The sequence below is a fragment of the Misgurnus anguillicaudatus genome, chromosome 2 (genome assembly GCF_027580225.2).
Source record: "Misgurnus anguillicaudatus chromosome 2, ASM2758022v2, whole genome shotgun sequence".
NCBI lineage: Eukaryota > Metazoa > Chordata > Actinopteri > Cypriniformes > Cobitidae > Misgurnus > Misgurnus anguillicaudatus.
In genome coordinates this window covers 41,971,788-41,985,162 of record NC_073338.2, presented here as the reverse complement: position 1 = coordinate 41,985,162, position 13,375 = coordinate 41,971,788, and the positions used below count along the sequence as shown (strand labels likewise).

The 13,375-nt window shown below is 37.1% G+C and overlaps 2 protein-coding genes across 6 annotated transcripts in view; one reads left to right on the top strand and one right to left on the bottom strand.

Annotated features, from left to right (window-relative positions):
- The window catches only part of efr3a (EFR3 homolog A (S. cerevisiae)), a 72,555-nt gene extending 59,873 nt beyond the window's left edge, over window positions 1-12,682 (bottom strand). For 2 of the 4 annotated variants that reach the window (XM_055203266.2, XM_055203267.2), the window contains exon 1: window positions 6,440-6,513. In XM_055203266.2, coding sequence (XP_055059241.2) covers window positions 6,440-6,464 — 25 coding nt within the window. In that variant the 5' untranslated portion in view covers window positions 6,465-6,513. Of the gene's footprint in view, window positions 1-6,439; window positions 6,514-12,278; window positions 12,371-12,544 lie in introns of those variants that run through there. The other 2 variants (XM_055203268.2, XM_055203265.2) reach the window with 2 other exon arrangements.
- Window positions 12,548-13,375, top strand: part of adcy8 (adenylate cyclase 8 (brain)) — a 90,684-nt gene continuing 89,856 nt past the window's right edge. For both annotated transcript variants that reach the window (XM_073855533.1, XM_055203264.2), the window contains exon 1: window positions 12,548-12,686. The gene's annotated coding sequence lies outside the window, so the exon portion shown is untranslated. The remainder of the gene's footprint in view (window positions 12,687-13,375) is intronic.

The following is a 13,375-nucleotide window of genomic DNA, read 5'->3' as shown; positions in this document are numbered from 1 at the left end:
AACTAAGTGCTTAGCGTCGAATTTCTTAATTTTTTCGCTGACGAAAGCAGAGTCGTGGAGAGCCGCTTCGCCATGGTTTCAGTGTTTTGGAGGGGGTCTGAAACGACGGAAGGGGGCGTGTCGCCCAGATTTACTTCCCCCGGTCTGCATTTCCCCCAGACATACGTTCGTCTCCCACACAAAAACATAATTTTATTCAAAATATGTAACATTCCGCAAAATTCCACGTTAATACTAGATTCCGTGTTAATTAGCCAATTCCGCGATTCCGTCCGCGATTCCGTGATCGCGGAAATTATAGGGCCCTACTATTGTATCTGTTAGTTTTCTTTTTAATATTCTCATTGTGTCTTTGCGGAAGAGTAATATTTGTACTAATATAATTACAACTTATTTCCGTTTTATTTTATGAAATCCTGCTATGCATATGAAGTAACCGTTTTATAAAAGCAATAAGCTCCGCAAAGCAGTGGTGTTACAGTGCATTTTATAACAGCTAAGGAGGTTTTCCGCTTCGCGTCGTGCCTAACAACACCCCTTAGCTGTTATAAAATGCACTGGTAACCCACTGGTTCTTGGGGCTTATTGCTTTAATATAGAATTACAGTATTATCGAACTGGGTCCCAGTGGGTTGTAAGAAAAATATCAACATTTAAAACTTTACAAACTAAAATAACTAGTTTCCAGTAACAAATGGCATGCATTCACAAGGGTTTCCAGCATATGATGTAGGATGTAGCATACGAGACATAGTGGAGATGAGACAAGAGAGATGAGACGCTACGTCCTGCTTCATACTCCGGAAGCGCACTCTCTTGTGAACGCGCGTCAGTCGTTACCAGAAGCAGTTTATTTATAGTTATTTTCGTTTGTAAAGTCTTAAATGTTGATATTTTTTGTATAAAATCACACCAATTGCCCTCAAAGACTCTTTATTAACCCACTGGAGCCATGTGGATTACTTCTGTAAAAGATGGGTCGACTTTTTTGGGCTTCAAATCAGAAGCACCATTTACTACCATTATAAAACCTGGAACAGCCAAGACATTTTCTAATATAACTCCAATTGTGAAAAAAAATCATATACATTGAGGTTGGCTTTAGGGTGAGTAAATCATGGGGTAAGTTTAATTTTTGGCTCAACTACCCCTTAAAAGGTCACGTTCTTCCCATTTTTCAAACTTTAGTTAGTGTGTAAAGTTGCTGTTAGCGCATAAATAATACCTGCAAAATGATAAAGGTCAAAGTGCACTGCCAGGCGAAATATTTTCTTTAGCAGAATTCCTCTTTCAAAGCCCACAGCGAACGGTTGGTTTGTACTACAGCCTCTACTTCATGATTGAATGACGTCAATAAAACTAAACTCCGCCCACAGGAATACATCAGTCGCCAGCTTTGGCTCAAACGGCTCGGCTAAGCTAAGCTGCTATCGAATCACAACACACTAAACAAGCTACACAATCAGAACAATCAGATACGTATTTCTGAAGGAGGGATTTCATAGAACAAAGAAGGACATCAGCTGTGTACAGATAATACATTGTATGAAAAATAACAAGTTTTTTATACATGAAACATGAACACATGTTATCTCACGCACTGTAAACACAATAAAGCTTCAAAAACACAGAAAGAATAGGACCTATAATCTCAAAAGAACAGAAAATTGGTTAAAACACTGAAAATCTCAAATAAATGTTTGGGAAAATGTAATACTATGCTACCCAGGTCATCATAAGATTGTCTTGTGTCTTAATTGTTAATCTTTTTTTAACTTGTTGTGTTCCTTTTATACTAGAATAAAACTTTATTTAATAAAAAATTAAAAGTAGCCACCAGGGGGCGCTCGCCCTACTCAGCCAAACCCTAGTAGAGCTTGGTGCAAATCCCACTTCCCACTGGTGCCTGTTGAATTCCCATTACTGCCAACACACGATCGTCTGGGGAAATGTAGAGATTGATTCAGTGGCTGCGGAGAAAATCCTCTTAACCTTATGAGGACCTGAAATAGCTTAAGAGTTTGAAGAGCGGAGCTCGAGAGAAAGCTGTCATAACCGAATTACCATCTATCTTTGAGAGAGACCGTGATGCATAATAATAAATACCACAACTTTACCTCTACCTGTAAGCACACGACACAAAAACATCACTTTATTTTTGTGTTTTTGAGTGTATCTGTGTGCATTTAGTAGTCGGTGTTTATTTAAAACCCTGTCGGGTCTAAGATTACAACTGGCCTGTTTTAATCTGTCTGAAGATTTGAAATACAGTCAGTGTTCAGCTAAAGGCTTCAACTTAACATTTGAACCCTGAACCTATTTTTTGTGTGTGACTTTATGTTTGCTTTAGTATGCTTGTGTGTGCGTATGGCCGTCTGTTGTAAATTCAAGCTGATGACCATGAAGTCCATGATGCAAAAACCCATAATCCTTTGCTGCCTAACGGAGCACAGGTTGAGTAGAGTCTATACAAATACCCAATCACAGACACATTGATACACAAGCTGTGCTAAATTTACCGGTATGGGTCGATGGAGTGGAGGGTAGATAACAAAATATGCACAGAGCTGGTCAATACGGAGAGAAAATAGAGACCAGGAGAGAGAGAGAGAAAGAAATGGAAAACCTCCTTTATCTCTTGCAACCATCCGACTCTTGCTACCAAAGTACACTTGTGAGCTACTATTAACCAAAATGCAATGTAACTTCCCCAAAACGTTTACAGAAGCTTTTTTTTACAAGTAATGACATATTAAGTTTACTACTGAAAACATACTTGGGTGATTCTCGCAAAATTAGACTTATGAGGTATCATGAAACATTTTGATAAAAAAGTAAATGCAAAGTAAGAGTATCAAAATAATAAGCATACAGTTACAAACATCTCTTCATGTACTATTTTGCACATGATTTCAAATGACATCATACAAACCAATTTTGTTTTTTTCCACATTTAAGGGGAACATTTTCATTACCGCAACGTGTCCATGACTGGATTTGGGTTCTTTGACATGGAAATATTTATAATTAAAAATCTAAAAAATAAAAAGCTTCAGTGCATGTTATACTATAAACATTTACAGTAAAGAAACATGTGGAATTCGGTGATCGTTGGTAAATGTCCAAGAAAAATTCTCTCATCCTCCGCAACTATTTTCAATCATTCTTTAAGCCCTCAAGGAACTAACATTTTCAAAAATTTACTGTGACACTCAAGATGGCTACCAGATAAGCAGTTCTTATTTTTTCGCTCCAGATAAAAGTTTAAATTTTGTTTGTCAAAGTACCTAGACAACTTTTTAGTACTCATTACCGAAACATGAGTTTTTAAATGCATATATTTAATGTAATATCATGTTCCGGTAATGATAATTTTTGATAATGATAATATAAAAAATGTAAATAATTCTATAGGAAATATTTTTTAAATACTCTAAAAATAATGGTTATAGTAAATTCAGACCTTAATCTTATACGTGCAAAAAAATCTGATGCTAGACACCTTTTAAGTCTGAATTTCGTGAGAATCACCCACTTATATGGACACTAGGTATGGTTTTACAGCATGATGTGTGATGGTGTTTGTTTATATTGGCAGTATGTAAATCTATGGCTTCAAACACACAACCCTTTTCTCTCTCACCATATACTTTACATTTGTGTTTTATTGGCCTGCACGGATACCAATATCATGTAAACTAACATAGCTTTCTACAATATTTACAAATTCAACCTTATTTTTACTAAGACAGGAGCTGAACAAATTACATAAATGCTTTTGCAACCAATGTACATTAAAATCTGTCTGCTCATCTTTTCTGATTGAAGCCTATAGATTATATCACAGTTCCTTATTTAGGAAAGTTGCACCAGTCGGCGCCATGTTTGCAGAGCCTCTGGCTAGTTATTTCAGTCATGCAAGACTGAAGTCGTATCTAATTGAATGGGGAAAGACAGACACTCTAAAATTGCATTCTAAAATTACAATTAAATTACATATTTCTGACCAACTATTAAAGTTGACATCAGCTGTAAAATTACTTTTGTTGCTTAAGCTCAAACTGTGCTAATAATACACCTCTTTCGAAGTTGTTAAAGTTACCCTGCATCAGTGCAGGTTGGCAAAACAAGACTCTGTACATAGCCCCTCCCCCAGAGAATCGTCAGTCTTTATGGTGATTGGTTCTTTTTACTGGAAGGCAGGACTTCTGTTGTCAAAGAGGGATTGCATTTTCCCATCCATTCGTATTACGTAGGGGTGTAAGAAAATACAGATACATGTGAGTATTGTGATATTTTGTTTGGCAACACTATATTGGTTCTAAAAAAAATTGGTTCGTTTAAAGTTTGCACCTCGACCACTAGTTAGAAGCATATGCACATTGCCACAATTTTTTGGCTACGGTTTGTATGTGGTGGTGTGTTCATGTATCGTATCACAAGATTCTTGCCGATACAAAGCCCTAGTATTACGTTAGGGTTGTCACAATGATTAAATAATAGGGTTCTCAATAACCCTAAAATTATATCCTTTTAAATTCTCAAAATAGGAAATATTCCAATATACCACCTTGCTTTACAGTACCGAAAAGTATATGAAAATATTGCATATCAATCCATGTATCATATCACAAGATTCTTGCTGATACACAGCCCTAGTATTACGTTAGGGTTGTCACAATGATTGTCCTCATCACAATCATTTCAGATCACCGCAATGATTGCATATCTCTCTAAAAAACGCAAGGGGGAGCTGCAGCGCCTGTATAAATGAGACAGTATCTGATGGCGCTCCTTAACTGACAGTGTAACGCAATTCATTGTAATGCCATTCAATACAGTGGAAAAAAACACAACTTTGATAGTAGTATGCAGGAGAAACATACACTTCCAAAAAAGCTATTCCAAATTTAGGGAAGTCAAGGATGCTATTCTTAAGGATCTGTAAGAAATTGATATTTTTGCAGCCACTACAGACATGTGGTCCAATACTAATATGACCTTAGCAGGATTGGCTACTATGTTAAGGCCTGTTCTTGTATAGTCCATTTATTTTGACTTCATTTTTATTTTGTTATTTTATTTTCAGATACTTTATTGTGTTTATTTCTGATGAAGAATTTTCAGTTTTTTAAAGATATATTTATTTAACTGCCTTGCAAAAGATTGACTGCCTTGCAAAAGATTTAAATAATTACAACGTGTGAAAATGATTTAATGAACAAACAGAAAATTTTTTGGAGAATTAAATTTCAAAGCAATAAAACAGATTAATTTTAATACAATTAATCATCATAATCGCCAAAGCCCTAAAACAGCCAATTAATCGCCACAATTTATTAGACAATTAACCGTCAGCCAAATTTCATAACGGTGACAGCCCTATATTGCGTGGCCTTACGAAATGCTTAATTCTGATTGGCCAGTGTCGAAATTCGGCATTCTCAGGTTTGTTATTTCCAGACAACAGCCACTTAAAATTGGTAACACTTCCTTGTACCGCAAGTCTGTATGCATATTTAATAGGGGTGTCATGATTCTCCAAATCCTCAGTTCGATTACATTTTCGATTCTAATGCCACGGTTCAATTCGATTCTCACTTTTTTTAATACAAAAAATGCTATGCCATTATTATTTATTCAAATCACTAGGTAGTGATCCTGTTTTTGATATGCATCAAGGAGTTACCCCTCAATACATCCCTCGTGCTTAAAATATAAATCTCTGAGTTTTTTCCCCGCTTGGCAAGCCGACCGGACGTGACATGGGGGCGTGGCAGCATCGACAATCCCATTTTTTTATTCGAAGTCAGAGGATGTGACTTAATTTCGATCGATTTCGATTTAAAATCGGAATCGTGACACCCTTAATATTTAAAAACATAAATGAGATTTTATTTACAAATCATTACACCATATGCATGTTCGACTTTGAACTTGTCTGAACGCATCTTGGCTTAAAGTCGCTAGAAAACATTTTCTGCTTGTGGAAGGTTATCATTTCTTTCAAATAAATTAATAAATCAATATTTTGTGTCTATATATTTAATCGTAACTGATCGCTAATAAATCCCTGCAGGTCCAGGGTAATACAAAACTATCACCTTGATCACCCTGTCAGGATTGATCCTGTGATATATATCAATATTTACATCTATTGACAATTCAAAGGACAGAGGATACTGGTAATGACACAAGGGGAACAACCACTTCTACAAACCATCCAAACAAGTCACAGTCATTGGCTAATAGAAAAATGGTATCGGTCCGTTACCATCACTTGATATAATCACTACGTTTCCAATATTGTGTCATTTCAAGACATTTCCAACTATTTTGGAGATACATCATTATTTATAAATATACACCCATAAAAACATGTACAAACAAACACACGCGCACGCACGCACGCACACACACACACACTGACCAGACCTACCAGCACTAGAGCTCTCCAAATCCATCGCTGTCTGCTACCTGGACCTGTGAGACAATCTCTGTCCTTGTCTGTCTTGTCTCCCTTTCTCTCTCTCTCTGTAGGTGCTGTACATTTCAGAAAGCCTAACCATATTCACAAACACACACACACACACACACACACACACTCAGTATGGTGTTTAATTCTGATGAATCTGATTTTTTGGCACACTGAAAATGTCCCTGCAGTGTCAACACAAGCATCTGCTTGAATATCGCCACCATGCACAACACACACACTCGACCTACGCCTAACACACACGCCGGCGTCTCCCCTTGATGTTTTCCTCGCTCCGAATCTTCACTAGCACGCTTTCCACCGCGCATATGAATGAGACACTGCCGAAAGGAAAGCGACGAACATCAACACAAAACAGATGACACATCAAACACACACAAGTACACACAGATCAAACTCACTCAAACGGCCAAGGAAAGATCAAACTTTGCTTTGCGAACACAAGCATTATCATCTCAAAGCCATGAGAGAAGACAAGAGAGAACCTTAAGAGACAGATAAACACACAGGGCGATCCTTCAGAGAGAGATCTGGGTCTTATTAAGGAAACACAAGGACTGCTATGTGATAGCAGTACTTTAATTTTCGATTGAATAAGTGCATCATCAGGGTACTTAAAGTATTTTTGGTAATTTCAGTGTGAACACACGAGTACTTACACTATTTATACTACAAAATGGCAGGAAATAGGTGCAACAAGGGTGCGATTTGGGACGCACATTTGGATTAAGTGTGTATCTAAACTGTGGTTCTCTTGCACTGAATGCACTGCTAATATTAGGTATTATTTTCTGTGGTTGCTTTCAATATTCAATTCAATTCAATTTTATTTGTATAGCGCTTTTCACAATAGTTAATTGTTTCAAAGCAGCTTTACATTAATAGAAGCAGTAAAAGCACAGAAAAACGACAGATAGCACAACATAATATACGATAGCATAAGCAGTCAAATTTGCTGCGGCTATGACTCGACATTATAAGCGAGCGTATTTCTAATGTAACGTCTAGAAGAGGAAGCTAAGTTAAGCCCAAGAAGGCTGCCTCCCCGGGGTAAAAAAAACCCCGGCCTGTTTAGCCGAGGAAATAAAAAAAAGTCCTAGGAGGGAAAAACCCTTGGGAGATATATATGTATATACACACATATAAACGGATAAGGAGATTAAGCGGAGTAAAGTAAATATCATTATTACTTTACATTTAGAGCTGCAATATTGAAACTACCAAAGCACTGTAAAATGACCATATCGCAATATGCATATAACAATGGTTTGCAATAACTGAATGATTTTGAAACTTTAAAAAAGTTACCTATAGTCAAAGATTTATAGTCAAAAGTTAGTAGAGAGACTGGTGAGACAAGGAGAGTGATGCTTTCTTTATCCCAGAAAAAACTTAAAACATGTATGTTGGTCATACAGTAGGGCTGGGTATCAATTTTAAATGTTCTAGATCGATTAGATTTCGATTTTGCAAGCTATCAAGTCGGTTCAATTTTTATTCTCGATTCAATTTCAGTTCTCGGGTCAATTTTTATACTCGATTCTCGATTGAACTCAATGAATATAGATTATCAAGAATATTATATTATTATATTATATTAGAAGACTAAAAATAGACAAAATGAATGAATGACAGGCTCGCCTCTCACTCCTTGGTAACATCGCGCAAGGCAAAAAAGAGGGTGACATCTAATGGAGAAGATTAGTAATTAGATTAAGGTTAATCTTGCGTTCAATATTTGCCGAAAGAAATATGGAAAAATTTCGATTTGTGGCCTTTGAGAATCGATTTTGAATCAACAAGGTTAAAAAAAAGAAAAAAAAAAGAAAAATTAATAGAAAAATCATTTTTTTTTGCCCAGCCCTATTATACAGTATAATTTGATTTTTAATTTGACTTTACAGACTTATAGTCCCCGTAAACTTGAATTAGCGATCGACAGTGTTGTGACATATTTTCAGGTGATAAAGAATATAAGACATTGAAAATAGTGTGCGTAGCGTGTGTTTTCCACTGTGCTTTGATTGGATATAAAAAAGTAGGAATTTCATTCAGAAATGGAACATTTGGAAGGGGCGGAGTTAACGGATGCTCTCGCCCAAGCCGTCTAGCTGATGTCATCAGAGAATGATTGGCACACAAGAAAAGATTTTGATTAAAGTTTATGATGGCACATGAATAAAAAAAATGACTTGCACAGATTAATTCTTTATAATAAACACTACAATATTACATTAAAAATAAGAATTGCCTGTTTTGACTTCATTGGGACTTTAAAGCATTATAGAATAGCATATGCACACCACATTTTGTAACAAGTTATCACAGTTCCTCAATATCATGCAGTCCTATTTACATTACACAATTTCTCATAGTAGGCTGCAATGATGCAAACACTTCGGGTATATGAATGTAATGTTTTTGTCACGTCAACAACAAGCACATTTACAGAATCACCTTTTTCTCCATTTTCCTAACTCATCCCATTTCAGGGATAAAGGGCTCGTCTTACTGGGCCTAACTCCCCAGAAACAGACATTTGTGTGTGTGTGTGTGTGTGTGTGTGTGTGTGTGTGTGTGTGTGTGTGTGTGTGTGTGTGTGTGTGTGTGTGTGTGTGTGTGTGTGTGTGTGTGTGTGTGTGTGTGTGTGTGTGTGTGTGTGTGTGTGTGTGTGTGTGTGTGTGTGTGTGTGTGTGTGAGAGAGAGAGAGAGGGAGAGCAAAGAGGTTATCATACTCCCTTGAGGGGTGTGGGTGTTTGTACTTTAGTGTAGAGGTCACCCTACTTTCACAGATTGTGTGTCTGTGTGATGTACCTCACTTTGGAGCGGACAACGTCAGCAGCAAAAAACCCTCAGGGATGTCTGGTCTACTACTGTAGTAAACTATACATTACACAATCTGATGAAACAAATCTATGAAACAAATAAGAAAATATTGATACACATGCGTTTTGGGACATTTTGAAACTGTATCGATTCTCAAAATGCAATATAGATTTTTTTATCATACAAGATTCAAGGCAGAGTAGGGCTGGGTAAAAATATCGATTCATCAATGCATTGCAATTATTTCTTTCTCGATTCAAGATCGATTCATCAAATCCTATGAATCGATTCAGCCCCCCGGCCAGTGGCGGCGCTGTGGGCAACACTCTAGTGAGAGCATTCAGCGTTGTACAAGACGCGCTTTATCAAAACAGAAAGATCAAAGATGGCAAACAGCAGCACTTCTTTCAAGCCTGCACCATCAACGTGATCAAACCTTAGTAATACTACACAATTATTTAAAAATATACTCGGGTACTTAATTGCTTGTGCATCGACTTATTACCGAATCGATACCGAAGCAAGGAAATCAATATCGAATCGAATTGAACCGAAGCCTCAAGAATCGAAATCGAATTGAATTGTGAAATTCCTAACAATACCCAGCCCTAAGGCAGAGTTTTACATCCTGGCTGCTAGATAGCAGTCTTCTTATCTCTAAACTTCAAAGGGTGACGGGAAGTACCTGCTAAGGTTTGCATTTAGTGGTGTGTTCTCGATGACAACTTTCCTAAAAGTATATCCTATTCAGGGTTTCCCGCAGCACTTTGCAGTTCGGGCGGACCTCCTAGGCTGGGAAACCCTACCGCCTTAACTAGGTCGTCAAAAAAAGTTTGCTGCACAAAAGGCCTTCAAGTGCATCTGGGAGAATAGCACGTGCTTCACATGGCCAAATGAGAGAAAGACGTGGTCTGTCACTGTCTGGAGGATAACTAGTAGCCAGTTGATGAAAAATCTTGGAGAATAGCGTGGACGCGCTTCACACCGCGAGTGTGCACGCTCGCCACACGGCCGAAATAGTCCGTCAACTGTCGGGAAAATAGCCAGTTGATAAAACACGTGTCTGTGAGAACTGTAGTGGACTTATGTTTTGGGTTTATTTAAGCCTGTTATTGTATTAGTCTATAGTTCTTGCAGATTTAAAGTAAGTTAGCTGGTGATTTTTGTTGTTTGAGCAACCTGCTAGCTCTTTGCGCTATCTATCATTGTTCGCCAGTTGTTCTACAAATCTGCTTCAGTTTGTGTTTATTAACCCTTTAGTTTCACTTCATCACGCAGCTATTTTCGTTAGAGGTATCTGTTAAAAACATTTAATTCATTAATAATCTAGTATGTGTTCATTTTCTGTCATAGTGTTTTAAATTAAAATATCTTCATTTTCATCATGGCGCGTATGCCCAGCCCCTTTGATTGCCACACCCCTGGCCACAGCTCACCCACCCAACCCTACCACCTTAACTAACAAATTTTCTGTGGGAAACCCTGCTATTCTATTCCCAAATGAGAAATGTCTCAAAACATCGCCTTACTTACAGTATCACAACCAAACGTATTGTGATATGTATCGTATATCTAGATTCTTGCTGATACACAAATTACCTATATATTTTTTAAACACTACAATAAACAGCACTCAAAACATCACAAACATCAACCTAAACAAAGACACAAACAAACTAAAATAGCACTCAGAATAACATCAAACACTACATAAACTAAACAATGTCACAAGTTTCAAACAGCAAACAAAACACCTAAACAATCTAGCAAATGCCGAATGAAAACAAAACTTAACACACCCAAAAACAATCTCAGCATTAAGCATGAATCAAAACAGCACTGAAAACAGAATCAAGGGCCCATAAACACAAAAAGTTTGTACAGTAAGTTGCAAACTAAACAATCACAAAAACAAACCAAGTTTTAACCATCAAACTAAACTACAACAAACCAATATCGCAAAACCCCAAAATAAACCACATGTGAGTCACAGGAAGAGCTTGCCTGAGCATCAGCTGTTAGTTGTTTATGTTTATTGAAAGAATAGGCCTCAAAAATCTCTTCACTACAGAAAACTCTCACAACCTCCTCAAAAAACAACCCTACCTAAAGCCATTTCTTTTTTATGGTATTTCATGCATTGTTTTCCTTTTTTATATACATTTTTAAATCATTGTCGCTTGGGGTTAGATTTGGGTTAAAATGTCATTTTACAGGTATGTATTGGTTTTTAAATATTTTTCTTACGATTTTTTTTACTATTTTCGCTTGGGGTTGGGATTAGAGTTGGGGTTTGGATGTCTGAAATGTAACAAAGTCGTTCTAACCCCAACCCCAAGCGAGAATGGTAAAAAAAATAGAAAAAAACTATAAGAAAACCATACATAAAATGGCACGAAAAAGGAACTCGTGCTATGGACATTTCGAAAAAGATATGTGTGCTCAGCTCAATGACATAAAAAAGCTGGCACATGCCAGTCCACCTGCAGTGAGGCTTTTTGGCACTGATGCCAATACCTCAACTGAATCTAACATGAGTCACAACTACACTGTCCTGGGATCGTGGGAAAAATAGACTGCAATGCCAATGATCATCGGAACCCTGGAAAACTATGATACTAAAAAGTATGTACTGTATTTTCCAGTAAGATTTAATTGGTTCCCATCTGCCACATAAAATGCCACCAATAGAACCCAACAATTTACCAATAGAGATCCACACAGAGACCATTTTAGAGTCCATTTAACCCAATACAATTACCATTATAACCATTAAATCTCTTAGAACGTGTAGTTTATATTGCTAATTTTCAGTAGAAATGTTAATAGCTTAGCATTATACTTTTTGGTGCCTTATAGATCAGTGAAAATGACATACGGACATACATTGCAGCAAAACATTAGCAGAATAGCGTTTCAAGTTATATAGACATGGGTCTGTAGGTCCGGTACTTACCCGCAGGCATTTCTTCACCCGGTTCCGTCCAACCCGATGTGTCAGATCAGCGTGGGTGAGAGTTTGGCTTCGACATATGGACCACAACACGGCTGGATCACACATACACAGACAATCACCGGATTAAACGAATCCGATCAAATTCCGTTAACGACATCGAGTTTAAACTAACAGTTCTAAACACAGACGGTCATACACACACATAATCTGACGAGCATCTGTTTAAGGAATTGATGAAGTGGAAAAAGAGAGCTGTTTGTAAATACCTGTAGATGAAGATTACGCGCAACACATCCGCGTTTCCTGCTTCACACTCCGCGTGACGTCGAGACACGCCGACACGGAAGTGACAGTCGCGCGCCGGGGTGAGAGCACGCGCAGCGCGTGTCTGAAGCAGACGTGGAACAGGTAGAAAAAAAGAACATGTTTAAACATATTTTTATTACACTGATATGTTTTATTGCAGTGCTTTGTGTTTTTATATAAACAAAGGTATTATATCATATATCCCTTAGTTGTACTGTATAAACAAAGGGCTTAGTTAAGGTTAAGGGTAAAGGTAAAGAGTCAAATTCACAATAAATAGGTATGTTGCTAAAATGTTTTAAATGGTTAAATGCTAAAACTAGTTGTTCAGGTAGAAAGAGTTTGAAAAAAACTTATAAATGAGACCAAGATCATGTCTATGGGTTCAAGAATAACAAAATACTGGCCATTTGAAACTCGAAAATCATCACTTTATTTTGTCCTATGTTGAGATATTGACCTGAAACTTTCAGGATAAGCTGTTTGCCATATCCTCTACATTATTTCACTATATCTGAAAAGTCAGATATATAAAAAACAAACCACTAATTACACCACATAACACTCTTTATTCAGTCTATATATACAGACATCTACTACATGGCTATACGTCTGCTTCACATTCTTTGTCCATTCAAGCAGATTTTGGGGGTGGTAAACTCCTGTGGTCGTCATTCAAATTTATTAAAATTTCGTTCACTTGTAGTTTAGTAATTAAACTAAATGTCTTTACAATTTCAAGACTGTCTTTACTCAACTTCAGCAAAAACAACGATGATTTTACAAACAAC